The 16,076-nt window shown below is 45.8% G+C and overlaps 1 protein-coding gene across 2 annotated transcripts in view; it reads left to right on the forward strand.

Annotated features, from left to right (window-relative positions):
* Nucleotides 1-4,972, forward strand: part of PARP1 (poly(ADP-ribose) polymerase 1) — a 32,188-nt gene extending 27,216 nt beyond the window's left edge. Inside the window, exons 18-23 of one of the 2 annotated variants that reach the window (XM_087828940.1) lie at nt 264-362; nt 834-986; nt 2,014-2,141; nt 2,831-2,892; nt 3,715-3,829; nt 4,115-4,972. In XM_087828940.1, the coding sequence (XP_087685066.1) occupies nt 264-362; nt 834-986; nt 2,014-2,141; nt 2,831-2,892; nt 3,715-3,829; nt 4,115-4,196 (639 nt within the window). In that variant the 3' untranslated portion in view covers nt 4,197-4,972. The remainder of the gene's footprint in view (nt 1-263; nt 363-833; nt 987-2,013; nt 2,142-2,830; nt 2,893-3,714; nt 3,830-4,114) is intronic. The other variant, XM_087828941.1, reaches the window with a different exon arrangement.
* The last annotated feature ends 11,104 nt before the right edge of the window (nt 4,973-16,076 follow it).

Genomic DNA, 16,076 nt, shown 5'->3' on the forward strand with positions numbered 1-16,076 from the left:
CTTGTTCTAAAGGCTCTCTGTTCACAGTGAGCCCCAGATTTCTAGTTTTCCTCATGGCCCAAAGAAGGCGATTCCCAAGGAAGTGGGACCATGGGCCTGGGATCTCCCCAGCTGTGGGGCCTCGGACATGGGTCCTCAGTCCCATCTGGGTTTTTATGAAGGCCATGGTTTTATGATCTGTGTCACCTGAGCCTATTCTTCCCACCTCTGCCTGGCTCTCCTGGGGTCTCCTTTGCTCTAATACCAAGACTCCTATCTCCTAGGTGGTGGACAAAGATTCCGAGGAAGCCAAGATCATCAGGAAATATGTTAAGAACACTCATGCGACTACACACAATGCATATGACTTGAAAGTCCTTGAGGTAGGAATCTCTCCTCCCTCCGCCCTTTGCCAGCTCTTCCTGCTCCTTCCTCCAATTTGGGCCTGGGTAGAAAAGAGCAGTTAACTTTGCTTGAAATAACCAGGGGAAGTGACCAGTTTATTTGTTGAGCTGAAAAATTAGTAGTCTCAAAGTTTGAGGGTGACTTTATTCTGTTTTAAAGGACATTTCCTGTCCTAAAACCTGATATGAGAATCAGAAAATATTATCAGATATCCAAAATGAAGTGCCTCAGTTGTACATCTACTGCACCTATTCATTTCCATAGCTAGTCTCTGCTGGATGGGAGCTTGACTAGTCAGGTTGCTTGACTAGTCCCAGCCTGATTGAAACCCCTTTCATACTTTAAGATGTTGGGTTTTCTACCTCAGTTCTCCTGTATCTAGCCAGGTCCTTGGGTTAACCAGAGTAACAGATGGTTTCTTTCATCTCTCTACTTAATACTCCAACCAGATCTTTAAGATTGAGCGTGAAGGGGAAAATCAGCGCTACAAGCCATTCAAGCAGCTGCATAACCGAAGGTTGTTGTGGCATGGGTCTAGAACCACCAATTTTGCTGGGATACTGTCCCAGGGTCTCCGGATCGCCCCACCTGAAGCACCTGTGGTACGTGCCTGGCCTGGAGAGTGTGGGGTGGGCAGTACCTGTCACTGCATTGGGCTCCATAAAGAGCTTTATGGATGTTTAGGTGAGAAATGCATGTGCCCCAGTGAATAAGGGGCCTTGTTTAAAGATGTAGGTGTTGACTCAGCTGTGGCTGACAGATGACTGTTGCCACACACCCCCTCCAGATCTTTAGCACAGCACAGCCCCTAGGTAGTGGCTTTGCCCTCATTCCCCTGACCCAAATTCTGTCAGTGGTGTGGCTGCACGTGTATCAAGCTTGGTTTCTGGAACAAAAGAAGTGAAGTGTCCAGGCCCTGCTGTGAATGCTAATTGGGGTGTGGACATGCAAAGAACAGACTTTGGCCATGAGCCAAGGTGAGTTCCCTCCTGCCTGTACCACTTCCCAGCTGGGCAACCTCCATGAAGCTCCATTGTCTTCCTCGGGAGGATGTGGTAATAAATGAGTAAAGCCCTGCCCAGGCACAAGGGATTGTTATGTCACCTTCTTGATTACGGAAGTTACCAGCTGGACAGGAACTTAGAGGTGGTCTTCCAAGCCTCTCATTTTAGGGTTGTAAAAAGGGGGGAAGGAAGAGGTTTAATGACTCTCTAGTGCTGTGCCATAGCACGTGACTTTTGAACCTCATGTTTCACTTACAAAAGGGAATAAAAATAATAGCCAGCATTGATTGGGTGTTTACATGCGCCAGTTTCTAGTTTCACTAGCGTTTATTAACTCACTTAGTTTTCACAACAGCCCCATGAGGTTCTTTTCCCCAGTTCAGAGAAGAAAGTGGGGTCCAGATAGATGAAGTGCTTCTTGTGGCTTCTCAGTACCTGGCAGACCTGGGAACTGAACAGGCTGTCCTTGAGCTCAGGCCTCAGTGCCCCGTTAGGCACGTAGAGAGAATTGGAAGTGGCTGTTGCAGCACTCGGCTTGGCACCTGGCGCACTGGCACTCAGTCATAGGTGGTGCTGCTAACTTCCCATCCAAAGGTTTTCAGTTGTCCCTTTTCCAATCTTCCAGACAGGCTACATGTTTGGCAAAGGGATCTATTTCGCTGACATGGTTTCCAAGAGTGCCAACTACTGCCACACATCTCAGGGAGACCCAGTAGGCTTAATCCTATTGGGAGAAGTTGCCCTTGGAAACATGTGAGTACACCTGGCTTTGGGGCTGGTGGCACTTGGTGGAGGTGGAGGGGGTGAGCTCTAGGAAGGAGAGATCTCCCCTTGGCTGGGAAATGACCCTGGAAATTCCCCTCCACAATTACAGGACCCACCAATTAGGTGTTGAGTAGCAGAAACCTATTTAAGTGAGTAAACAAGGGAGATAGAGGAAGGCCTTATCAAACCAAAGGACCAGTGTAGTCAGGCATCAGGAACTGGTAATGTCCATTCTTTCTGGAGACTGGGAAGCAGGTTGACTTGCACGAAGGATGGTCACCCCATAGCCCTCACTGATGTTTAGAGACCAACTCAGATTGAATTGGAGTCAGTTCTGGTGGTCCAGCTTGGATTGAGTCCACTTTGGTCCCATCAACTGTAACCCCCAAAAGGCAGGGTAATGTAATAGACCATGGGTTTCAGGGATCATGGACTGAACAGAAACCCCCAGAGTGGCCCGCCATAGCTCTAAACTCCAGAGCAGTGACCATTAGCACAAACTTTCCAAAAAGAACCACACCCTCAGTTTCTAAGGCCAGAGCGGAAGAGAGTTCCTAGCAGTGGAGATGGACTGGATTCTCTGCAGTTTATCTCACTCTCTCACTTGACCTTATTGTACAAATCAGAAGAGCCCTGTGTCTTTGGAGGTTCTTCTGAGACTGCCCTCTCTTGAATAGGTATGAACTGAAGCATGCTTTGCACATCAACAAGTTACCCAAGGGCAAGCACAGTGTCAAAGGTAATGTGTTTCCAAAGCTACTGCTATACTCCCCCCAGTCACCCTGGACAGCACAGGAGGGAGCTTTCTTTCCCCAAAAGGCAGCATTCCAGTAGCTAGCTGTAAAACAACTGGAGGTTCATTTTATTTTATTTTTTTAAATATATCTTTATTGATTTTAGAGAGAGGAAAGGAGAGGAAGAGAGAGAGATAGAAACATCAATGATGAGTCACTGATCGGCTGCCTCCTGCACGCCCCCGACTGGGGATCAGGCCCGAAACCTGGGCATGTGCCCCGACCAGGAATCAAACCCCAATCGCCAGGATCCTAGGTCGAAGCTCAACCGCTGAGCCACGCCTGGCCAGGCTAGAGGTTCATTTTGAAAGTTTCACTCTGAAAGGCTGCACCTAGTGTCATAAACACCATGGGAGAGTCTCGGTTTGAGCACCAATAACCAGGTGCATTGGTGTTGCATTTTAACCTGACTCTTAGCTCCAGCATTGAGGGGCCTCCCAGGACCTGGTGGCACCTCGAGCATCTTGGATTGTGGAGCCAGTAGCACCTGATGAGTTAGGACCCCGAAGTGACTGCTTTGGAGATCTGCTCAGCAGAAATATAAGGGAACGGGGTGCAGCATGCACTGTTCTTACTAAAATCACGTAAGGTTGGTGCCCTAGGAACTTGATTTATAACCCACAGTTTTCTATCTGGAAGAAAGCCAGAGGGTGAATTCGTGTGTCTTTGAAATGTATACAGACCCAGCATAAGTGGAACTCATCTCCCTGGAACATTCTCAGCATCTATTCTCACAATTTGTCTCATTCATGCCTTCTATTCTGCAGGTTTGGGCAAGACTACCCCTGACCCCTCAGCCAGTATTACTCTGGATGGTGTAGAGGTTCCTCTTGGGACTGGGATTTCGTCTGGTGTCAACGACACCTGTCTGCTGTATAACGAGTATCCTTTCACAAACAGGCTGTGTGAGCCTGAAGGGATGTTCTGGGACGGTCCAGTCACTTGTGCAACTAGTTAACCTGGGGCTGACTGATGAGAGACTCCTTTAGTGGGTCTCATGGTAAGTAGTTCCCCTCACTGGTCTCTCCCTTTACCGAGTGAAACCTAGCACCCCACCTGTACAAGCCCAGGTTACAGGGTGTGACCAGCTGGAGCGTTCTGCCAGATTGGGGGCAGCACGCACACTCTCCATGAAATTATTTCCTCCTTGACACACTTCCCCTCCAGGTACATTGTCTACGACACTGCTCAGGTAAATCTGAAGTATCTGCTGAAGCTGAAGTTCAATTTTAAGACGTCCCTGTGGTGAACTGATGCATGGCCAAGGCGCAGCCCAGTGACTGGTATGAATTTGCCTGGTGTGCTTTGCACTGACCGACCAGGCAGAGACCTCAGCTGGGTTGCCAAGGGCATACCTCCACTGAGCCTCCTTAGATTTGAACACTTGGTCACATGTTAAACAATTTTCCCCAACTTCTCAAATCCATTGTGCAGGTTGGTCAGGGGGGTATTTGGGGATTTTCTTTTCCCTGCCAGCCGTAACCCTGGTAGGTACAACTGACAGTAGAAAAATTGTGGAGAGGCAGGGGTTTTTTGTCTAGACTAGTCCTAAGGAAAGAACCAAGCCACGTTAAAACTTCTGACTTACTGGTTTCCCCAGGGAAGGAAAAATTAATCTTCCATCCTTTTAAGTGTTCGTTTTTAGTTTTGGTTTTGGAAAAATGTTAAGCATTTATTTTGAGGTAAAAATAAAAACTAATTTCATACTATTTAGATTTTCTTTTTTATTTTGCATTTATTGTCACCCTGTTAGCTTTTGGGGGTTTTGGTTGGGTGGTTGGTTGGTTGGTTAGGGGTGTGGGGAGACCAAAAGAAAGAGCATTAAGAGTTTTTTCTCAGAAACAAACGGCGCTTTCCTTTTCTAGAGACACTTGAATGTGGACATTCTCAGAATATGTAGTAAGTAGTGTATTAAAAGTTGCTTTTGAAATTCTCAGCTTCCCTATGAGCAGTTTTGTCTTCCGAATTAAAAGTATATCTCTGATATATCCAAGGGCTAATAATAATTCTCAATTAATATGAAAATGGCTTTTGTATTTGTGTTTTGTGTGTTGTGTCTCATTCTGACTAGGAGTCTAGTTAGTCTTCACAATGCAAGGTCCACAAAGACTGCAGGGAGATTGTGCCCGTATCTGTGAAACCCCAGAATGTGCCAGGTGGCAGATGGGGCATTTCCCCCATGTGAGTGGCAGAAAACCAAACACCAAACCCCGGAAATCACTCTACTTCAGCCATGGTGATAAACTCATGTCAGCATATTGTTCTATAGAGTAATATTTTTTTATCAGCACAAAGAGGCAGTTGCTCTCACAGTACCTGATTAAACAAAGTAATTTTTTTTGGAGTGACTGCTTAAAGAGTTCCCTGTAATCAAAACTGATTTCTTTCTTAAAGAGAGATTCACATTTCTTCATATTTTTCTTCTAAAAGAGGGAGCCTACCATATTATGTTTCAGTATTCATGTTTTGGTTTTCTTCACCTTAAAAAAATTCAAGTCCTATCTCAGGGTGCAGCTGAAATGTGTGCAATTAATTTTAAAATTAAAAACAGTGTGCTGGCTGAAAGAAGAGGTGCTGCCCTCTGCTTCCTGGTGAGCTGCCTCTCTCCTTCCTGTGCCTGGAAGTGCCCTTGGCCGGCAGTAGCTGCCCAGAGCAGTACGTGGCTCACATTTCAGATCACACTGTTCCGCACAGTGGCCATTTGCCTGGTTATAAACGCTCTATGCATGGTGTTAACTGGTGGGTTTTGTATTGGCAGTTCTCTTGCTGTGAATCCACTGTGGCCCTTTTGGAGGTAGAAAGCAGCTCCTTCAGCATCCCAGAGCATGTCTGTGAAGCTGCTTAGAGGGATTTTTCTGGAACTTCATCTTGAGTGAACCTCAGCAGTGTGTTACAGGCAGTCCCCTGAATGAAGTCCAGTGTTAGCTTGGCCCCAGTCATAAGCATAATGCGTACATGCTGTTAAATAGTCACATTGAAAGCCTGCAAGGTGCATTGGCCTTTGTTTTTGTTTTGGTTTTTTGGGGTTTTGTTTTGGGGGGGGGGGATTTAGTGATATTAGAGGGGCGGAGATTGATTTGCTGTTCCACTTATTATTCATTGGTTGCTTCTTGTATGTGCCCTGACTGGGGATTGAACCCACAACCTTGATGTATCGGGACGAGGCTCTAACCAACCAAGCTACCATGTCAGGGCTGTTTTTGTCGTCTTATTGATTTTAGGGAGGAAGGGGGAGAGAGAAATATCTCTTTGAGAGAGAGACCAGTCGGCTGCCTCTCATGCACACCCTGGCCGGAGATTGAACGTTTTGGTGTACGGGACAACATTCCAACTAACTGAACCACCTGACCAGGACGTGCATTGGGCTTTGTATCTTCTCACTGTGGAGATCTGAATATCAGGAATGGTTTTTCTTCGACCTGTTGGACTGGTTTTATTTCGCTCCCTTGTCACCCAGGTTCCTTAAGGATTTCATTTCCCAAAGTGGTGTCATTTTCTTTCCTTTAAATTCTGTGTTTCAGTTCCCAAAAGATTGGGATTTATTATTTTATTTTGAGGAATGGCATTTTTTACCACTTCTTCAGATAGGGCTTTTCACATTGTGCCCCATTTGGGGCTAATAGCTGGTTTAGTGAGGTCTGGTGCAGTGATGGCATCCTCACTTCTGCCATTTCGTCTCTGCCTGGAAGATTAGACAGCAGCCTCTGTTTGCCCCTTTTTCTGCCTTAAGAGAGTAGTGCCAATTTTCTCATTGTTTACTAGTTTCTAAATAATCTAGATTATAAGAAGAGGTTACTCTGTAAGGGATACTCCTCTGCCCCCACTCCTCACCCCTCCAAAACCAGTTTATGGGCTCAGCTTGGGAGAAGCAGAGGTCAGGCCTCAAAGGAGAGAACCCCTGTGCCCCAGGGGTCGTCTGAGCCAGGGCTCCCAGTGTCATGTTTTTTTAACCAAGCCTCTGACTGCAGAGAGATGAATCAGGCCATTCCGAATCCCTTAAATCTTTTGGTACCTGCCTCTGAGTAGTTTTAGAATGAGTGCTAATCCCTGTAAAGTACTTAGTGTGGTTCCTGACCTTGATGTGCCCTCAATAATTTTCAGCCATTATTGCTAAAATCCCAGGGAATGGTTTTACTAGTGTATGAGTCTCCAGGTAAAAATGGAGAAACCAGGAACCAAGACAAACAGAATCCTGTGCTTGGTAGGGAGCTGTTGGGCGGCCTTCGGAGGAAGAGTGTAAGGCTGGCTATACAGGAGATATTATGCCCTCCTTTTCAATTTCCTGTGAACCTTCACAATAACACTGGTCTTCCCTCTCAGTGTGGCTTGATCTTCCCGGTCCTCCACCTTGACTGAAGAGACCAAACTCCCCAACACTGTCCCCCAGGCCCAGCCCCACTTTCCAGGCAGGCCTGCTGGGGCTCAGAATAGCCCAGCTGCTGTCTCAGCAGATGGCCAGACTAATTTTAGCCATGTGGTACTCACCCAGGGGCCAGGCTGGGCTTTTTAGATTTGAATAAGCCAGTGTGCAACTTGGATTAGGAGCCAATAACAAGGCTGAGTTGCTGTGATCTATGTGTCTGCCTAGGACTTGACAGGCATTCCAGAAATAAAATTTTTAAAGAATTTTGTTTCTCTGAACCAACAAAAGCCCAGACTACCTCCAGCAGGCAGTCAAGCCTGTGGGATGCTGAGGACAAGCCAGGAGACAGTGCTTATGGAGGGCCGTGAGGAAGCAGATGGTGACACCAGCTCCTGCCTTGCTCTTGCCGATAACAGGCAGGTGGCAGGTCCTCAGTATCCTGGACACACTGACTTCTCATTGCTCTCTCTGTCAACATAAAAGAAGAAAGCCAGCCGCTTAGCTTCCCAGTCCAGCCTCTGAACCATTTCAGGAGGATGTGCTGCATTTTGATGCTGTGGAAGAACTGTGATCAGAAAGAAATTAACCACAGATACCAATAAGAACCTTATGACAACCTTGTATGAAGTAGGCAGATGTGGAAACTGAGGCTCAGAGAAGGAGACTGTCCAAGGTCTCAACACAGGTTGGAATTGAACAGGTTGAGAACCTATATTTCTTGAATGATGTTTCTTACGCCGCACGCGCCCCCCCCCCCCCCCCATGAAATTCTTCCAGAAAGTTGAGAAACAGCCCACTGAGGCTTAGAGATCTGTATTCCAGCTACCTTTGCCTTTCTGTACATTGATGACTCATCACTGAAGGAAGTTGAAGACCAGAGAAGACATCGGTAGAATGAGGAGACCAGACTCGAGTTCACAGCTTCCTAAGCTGGGTCTGTGAAATAGAAGATGGGATACTTGATGGTCATCAGGGAATCTTTCAGCTACAAGGAAAGGAAAGGAAAGTCCAGCTAAAAACAGTTCCAACAGTAAGGATGCACGTGACCTCTTGTCAAGAAGTGGACTGTGGCAGGATTGGCTAATTCAGCTCGATAACTTCTTTTGGCCGTCCCTTCATGGTTGCAAGATGACAGGAAAGGAGGAGAGAGTTATGCCCTTATCCTATTTGTACCAGAAAGAAAAACTGTCCGTTGCTCCCAGTAGACCAATCTCATTGGCGAGCGTTGTGACACATGCCAGTGACCCAGCTGCAAGGGAGCTTGGACATGGAATACTTGGTATTTCTGGCCTGTTTAGGGGGAGGTGGGCTCTACCATTAATGACCAAGAGGGTCAAGAATGGCTGAGTACATGTTACTACCTGGGAAGTTTATACATTTTAGGCACAGGCACACTTTTCTAGGCAGAGGGCCCGTAGAAGCCATCAGATTCTCAGTGGCCCATGAGTGCAAGGACTTTAAGAAATGCTGCTGTAGAGAATCACTAAGGCTCCCTCAGCTCCTCCAAAATTCTGTGACTTGTGAAGAAAGATGTAAATCATCCCAGAAATAGAAATAGTTGCCCAGAATAGTTTCAATGGTGGTGCTTAGTGCTAATCTCAAAGGCAGGCTTCAATGTCACTGCTGAGGCCATTGTCAGGCACCCCTGGGACAACCAAGCTCAGCTTTTTCTCCTTAGCTTATTTTGTGCTGTGAACCCGTGTCCTTGCCCAGAGGACGGTCCTGCCCTGCTTGTCTGGAGTTGAAATCCTTTGCCAGATTCCAATTGTACTGGTGGTGATTCCATCCTTTGGGGCGGTGCCCAGAACACCGGGAAATGGCTCCAACTGGCTGTTGCAACCTCAGGTCTCCCAGGGGCACAGCCAGGTGTCAGGCACTTCCCACGTCCTCCCTGGTGCAGTGACCATCTCCAGGCAGGCCCTGGCTTGTGGCAACTGAGGAAACACACCTAACGCCCCTCCCAAACTAGTGGATGTTTGACAAAACACATCTTACCTACGTTGTGATGAACAAGCACAGCTTGGGATCAAAACCATTGATCCCGCTGCCCTTTTAAGATTGTTCTGTGAGGGACTCTCCTGTTACTGGAAAGCTGCAGGCAGGCCCTGTGACTCTTCCCCTCTGTAAAAGACAGATGGTCTTAGACACCCACGGTGACTCTTAAGATTCATAGTTTCAGCTCAGCAATTGGAATGCCCAGTGCAAGATTACAATCAAATCTCTGAACTTGATTTAGCATTACCGTGACTCCCCCCCTCCTTCGGCTCAGTTGGACCTGCTTCAGGCTGGAGGCCTGCCCTGGGAAAGGGAGGCAGTTGCTCTCTTTCTCAGCATTTCAACTTCCTGTCCATGTTTCTAGCCTGTTTCAGGACCCCAGGGAGGTGAAGGGGGCAAAGGCTGGGGAATAGAAAAGGTGCCTGACCAGCCTGGCTCTGGCAGGTAGGTAACACTGGCTTTAGAATGCTCTCATCAGCTTTCCAGGAGGTCCCTACTGGGCCCCTTGAACCTGGCAGATGCACGTCTATTGCGGTCACCTGTGCAGGTCTTAACATCCAGGCATTCACCTCCTGCTTTGTGCCTCCAGGCTCCCCCTGGTCACCTACACCTGGTCTACACTTGTCAGCCACACATCCCTTGCCTTGAATTTTCCATCAGCTTTTCCCTTGACAGACCCTGGATGTCCTCAGCCCAAGACAGAAGGCACTGTGGCCAGGGCCCTCGGGCACCTGTGGATGACTTTCTGCTGGTGCCTCCTCACCAAGGCAGTCATCTGCCGGCTCCTTAGGCACTTCAGCACAGGCAGGTGGGCAGCTCCTGCAGCTGCTGGCCTTCCAGAACACATGCCTGAGAGACTGCTGCTGGCCTCCCTTCCTAACAGAACTGTGTAGTCTTCATCCACCTGTGGGATGTAATCGCCCGCTGGAGAGAGACAAAGGGGCACTCAGTTTTCTGCCTGAACCACTTACAAAGGACTGGTTGCCTTTTTCTGACTAGGAAGTTGGTTTTTACAGAGAAAAAGGTCCACGTAGTTGAAGGTGGGCTCCAAGGGAAGGGAATCGCTGAGCTCTGCTAAGGATGAGAGAGAAACCGAGGGACGGGGGCCCCCACTATAAGACCTTGGTGAGGTTCTGGAACCTCGGGAGCTGCTCTTTGGCCCTGTTAAAACTTACCTACTCCCATAAAGGTTAGAGGAAGACTCTCAGAATGAAAAGGGCCTATTTGTCTTTAACAGTAGCGAGAGAGAGAAAGGGAAGCAAGGGAGCTGGCCTCCCTCAGGAGAAGGCTGCTGGTGGGCCTGAGGGGCTCAGGGCCTGTGCAGTGCCAAGTCCAGGATGGATTTCCCAGCAAACCTCCCTTTCACATAAATCTCGTGTCCTAAGCGGCCCCTGAGAAGGCTGGTTTAACACCGAGGATATTTCCCTTTAGGGTGTTGTGTGTCCAGTTACCCCCAGGCCCTACCGGGCCAGGTCCTTTCACATTTGGTGACGAAGGATGCCCACTGTTCAGGAGCCGTGAGTGGCCCCCGCCGCCGTGAGGACACAGGTTTGATGTCCTGCGTGTGGGAAATCAGCGGGTGGTATGTAGTACCTGTCTCCCAAGGAGCTGGCTCATTCATTTTCTGCAGTGTCTTCAAGCCGCAAACTATCCGCTTCATCCCAAGAGAACCTGTGCAGGGAGGCCCCTCCCACAGACAGATGCCATTTTGCCAGCACTTTTCACTAAAACTCAGATCTCTGAGGAAACGGACGGGCGGTGCCTGAGACTGACTCTTCACAACCCTGCTTGTTCCAAAAGTGATCAAAGGGGCAACAGAAAGTAAAATCAGCGTTTCCGGGTTGGGAAAAACACCTGGATCCTGTACGAAAAACCCTTCCCTCTCTTGGTATTTTGCCCCAAGTGCTCAGGCATTTCAAGGGCAGCGAACCAAGTGCATTAGATTTCCCCCTTGAATCCATCAAAGCACTGAATTGAGAAAGCTGTTTTATATCCAGAATTTAAATACTTCTTCCAGTATGAAAACAAAGTCATTACCAAGAAATGATTTTGGAGAAAGTCTTGAAAACCAAGTAAAAAAATTAAATCTATTCTGGTCTTTCTAATTCCAAGGAACACTCTTGGAATCACCATCATGGAAATTATTCCTATTTAATAGAAAGCAAATAAATTAATAGACAAGTGAGTTAAGGTGTCAGGGATCAGTGAACGATTCTGAGTGTGTCTTAAACAAGCTGTCCCTTGTCTAAGACTAGACAGTAAGAACTACCTTTCCTTGCAGCATCAACAGCCCTACTTGTGTCATGTCTCACAGTGAGAGGTCTTGAAACCTCAGCCAATCTTTCTCTTGAAATGGAGTCTCAGCTCCCCAATCTGTAAATGTCAGTGGCTCAGCATCTCTGTTCTTTGGAATGAAATACAGTGACGAAGTCAGTTGCTAGGACCTTGGATTGAAAACCCAGAAGGAGGAAAGGAAAGGTACAGTGTGAATCAGGGCTTGAACTATAGGGCAGGAGTGGAGTATTCAGGTTTTTGTTGTTTGGCCAGTTTTTCCCCTGCCCTTGTGTTTTTCCTAATCATGGGTTATTAGATTATATCTGTTGGAACTAGAAGGAACCTTAGAGGTATTGTATTTAGGGATTCCACAAAGGGGCTCTGGAATCTATGAAACATCAACTTTTTTTTTAGCCCTCACCCGAGGATATTTTTTTCCTTTGACTTTTAGAAAGTGTGGAAGAAGGGAGGGGTTGGGGAGGCCATCAATGTGAGAGAGATTGATTGGTTGCCCCCTCATGTGCCCCAATTGGGGCCAGGGATCAAACCTACAACCCAGGTACATGCCGTTGACTGGGAATTGAACCCGCGACTCTTTGGTACATGGGCCAGCACTGTAAGCACTAAGCCAAACCAGCCAAGGCATGAGAGAGAGAGAGAGGGGGAGGGGGAGGGGGAGGGGGAGGGAGGGAGAGGGAGGGAGGGAGAGGGAGGGAGGGAGGGAGAGGGGGAGGGGGGAGGGAGGGAGGGAGAGAGGAGAGAGACAGAGAGAGAGGAGAGAGACAGAGAGAGAGGAGAGAGACAGAGAGAGAGAGTGTGTGTGTTTTCCCCCAAAAGGAACAGCTACATGTGAGGAGCAGATGCAACAGAACATGAGGGCAGAGCAGGAGAGGGGCATAAAAAGCCAAGAGCTAAATATAGACAAAATTCCATATACATAGTTTGGGAGAAATTATGCTTTAGAAGAGGAATTGGAATGATGCAGGAAGAAATTAAGTAAGAAAAGGTGCTAAATAACTTGGAGAAGTTAAAAATGCTGATGATTAATGGAGATGTAAAATGGTTTCCTGAACACAGAGGCCCAGGGGAAGGATTAGAGTTAAAGAACTAAGGTAGTAGGAGACAGAACAAGTTCCAGGACTGGAGGTGGGAGCCAGTAAATGCACAAGTAGTTATTAAATACCTGCTGTGTTCGCTCATGCAGGTGACACAATAAATCCAGGAACACTTGCAACCAGAGCACAAGATTTGCTTTCAAAAGGCAATTGGAGAGCATAAGATGCACGTATGAATATTGGTTGAATCAACTGGCGAACTGCTTGATGGAGAAGCAAATTGTTGGGACAGGACTATCGTGTCTATGGAGTGTGGAGAAAGGAAAATCTGCACAGTTGCTAGAGGGATTCTGGAAGGGACTGTGTTATATGGGAGCAGGGTCTTGAAATTTACAGAGGATTTATTTGAGCATAGGAAGTAAAAGACAATGACATCATGGTGGGTGAATTCTCAATGATGGGTCCCTGGCAGTTGCTTCAGGCCAGCTAATTCCTATTATGCTCCAAAGACAAGTACATTATTGACACAGAATTTTGTGTGTGACTAAGTGTGTTTAATTTGAAAAATGCAAAGTATTCCATTCACACAGAAAAATGTATGAGCTTGAGAGTGACTAATGTAATCTTTGTGCCACTCTTCAGTGTTAGCAGTTTTTATATTTTTTAAATTAATGAATTACTGACAGGACTCCTGTTTCTAGTCATGACAGAGTGACAGGTACCATGCATGCTCTCCAGCTGTAAGAAAACTGAGCAAAACATAAGAAACAACTGTTCTACATTGTACAATCAGCAACACAAAACTGATTCTTGAGATTCAGTGAGCCCAAGGATCACCTAGGCTTTCTGCCTGGAGATACTTCCCAGACTACTATGGTGCAAGGAGAGCCTAAGCAGAGTGGCAGTTTTACTGAGTTGAAGGACAGAGACTGGTTTAAGGAGACTAAGGTAGCTGGAATTTGCAAGGCAGAGTAACAGAAAAAGGATCCCAGAGAAAATCCAAGAAATCTGCATAGGGATCTCTTAGAGTCTTGTGCTGAAGACTAAGCTGTGTTTATCTAATATGAAGCTCTACAAAGCCTGCCTAGTGAAAAATAACCAGGGGGAAACATAAGTTGTGCAACTCCCAGAGCTCACACTGTGCAGAGAGGTATTTGGGTTCTATCTTAGTATGTCCATGCTACTATAACAAAATGCCATAGACTGGGTGGCTCAGAAACAACAGAAATTTAGTTTTCACAGTTCTGGAAGTTGAGAAGTCCAGTATCAAGGTGGCAGCAGATTTGGTGTCTGGTGAGGGCTTGCTTCCTGGTTCATAAGTATCCTCTCTGTGTCCTCACATGGCAGAAGGGATAAAGAAGCTCTCCAGGGTGTCCTTGACTAGGGCACCAATCCCATTCATGAGGGCTCCACTTCCAAATACAGGGAACCCAGTTTCAGCATTGGAATTTTGATGAGATACAAACATTCAGTCTATGGCAGGTTCCAACCAATCAGAGAAAATGAAATAACGGAAGTATAGTTAATAAGTCAATAGAGAAGAAAAAATGGAATTATAAAAAATAATCAAAAGAAGGCAACAAAAAAGAAAACAAAAGCAAAGAATAGATGAGACATATTGAAAGCAACCAAGTGGAAAACTAAAATTCAACCATACTGGTAATTATGTTAAATATAAATGACCTAAACTTTTCAGCTGAAGGCAGAGATTGTCAGATTAAAAGAGCAAGACCAAACCATACACTGTCTAAAGAAATGTATTTTGAATATATAGACAGATTTTTTCATCCATTTAAAAAAGATATACAGTAGTCCCTTCCTTATCCACAGTTTCACTTTCCAGTTTCAGTTACCAGTGCTCAACTGCAGTCTGAAAATATTAAATGGAAAATTCCAGAAATAATTCAAAAGTTTTTAAATAGCCCACCATTCTGAGTAGGATGATGAAGTCTCGAGCCATCCAGCTCTGACTTGCCTGGGATGTGAATCATCCTTTTGTCCAGCATGTCCCGCCCATTAGTCATTTAGCAGCCATCTCGGTTATCAAGTCAACTGTTGAGTATTACAGTGCTGGTTTCAAGTCACCCTTATTTTACTTAATAAGGGCCCTAAAGTGCAAGAGTAGTGATGCTTACAATTTGGATATGCCAAAGAGAGCCATAAAGTGCTTCCTCTAAGTGAAAAGGTATGGCTGTATAAGGAAAAAAACATAATTTTATAGGATTTGGTACTATCCTCACTTTCAGGCATCCACTGGGGGTCTTGAAATGTATCCCCTGCAGATAAGGGGAGATGTTACTGTACTATGCAAACACTAATCATAAGCAATGTAAGTTAATATCAGATAAGGTAAACTTCAGAATAAGGAATACTACCAGATATTTTAAAATAATTTCATAATGACAAAAGGGGCAATTCATCAAGAAGATAAGAGTCCTAAGTGTGTGTTTTCTAATAATAGGTTCAAATTACAGGAAGCAAAAACTGACAGAACTGAAAGAAGAAATAGACAAGTACACCATTACAGATGCAGAGTTCAACAGTCATCTCTTAGTAATGGATAGAACAAGTAGAAAATAAGTCTTACCTTTAAAAGGACAGAAACAATACAGAGTATATTCTTTGACCACAAAAGAATCTAGAAATCAATAAATATCACTACACATCTATCAGAATGGCGGGGAGGGGGGCAAAAAGCTGAGAATACTACTTGCTGACAAAGATACAGAGCAACTGGAACGCTCAGACACTACTGGTAGGAATGTCAAATGGCACAATCACTTTGGAAAACTATCCGGTAGGTTCTTATAAAGTTAAACATACACCTACCATATGACCCAGACATTTCACTCCTTGGTTTTTACCCAAGAGAAATGAAAACATAACCACAGAAAGACTTGTACATACATATTATTCATGGCAGCTTTACTCATAATACCCCAAACTGGAAACAATCCAAATGAGCATCTACAGGCAAATAGCTAAGCAAACTGTGATATGTCCCTACATTGGAATACTGACTACTCAGCAATTAAAAGGAGCAAACTACTGATACTTGTGACTACATGAATAAATTTCAAAAACTTTGAGCTAAAGAATGTAGATCCCAAAAAGTCATAGCAGATCAGTGGTTGCCTAGCACAGGGAGGGGTGGGGCTGACTGCAGAGGAGAACCAGTGAAACTTTTTTGGTGATGGAAATGTGTTTCTTACAGTGATGTACACACAGGTGTCAGAATTCACCAAACCATACACTTAAAAGGGTGTGTTTTATAATGTATAACTTTTACCTCAATAAAGTTGATTTTTTTAATATATCTTTATTGATTTCAGAGAGAGAGGAAGGGAGAGAGAGAAACATCAATGATGAGAGTCATTGATCGGCTGCCTCCTGCACGTCCCCGATTGGGGATCAAGCCCGCAACCCAGGCATGGGAATCGAA

Source organism: Miniopterus natalensis, chromosome 21, assembly GCF_054644295.1.
Source record: "Miniopterus natalensis isolate mMinNat1 chromosome 21, mMinNat1.hap1, whole genome shotgun sequence".
NCBI classification, from domain to species: Eukaryota; Metazoa; Chordata; class Mammalia; order Chiroptera; family Miniopteridae; genus Miniopterus; species Miniopterus natalensis.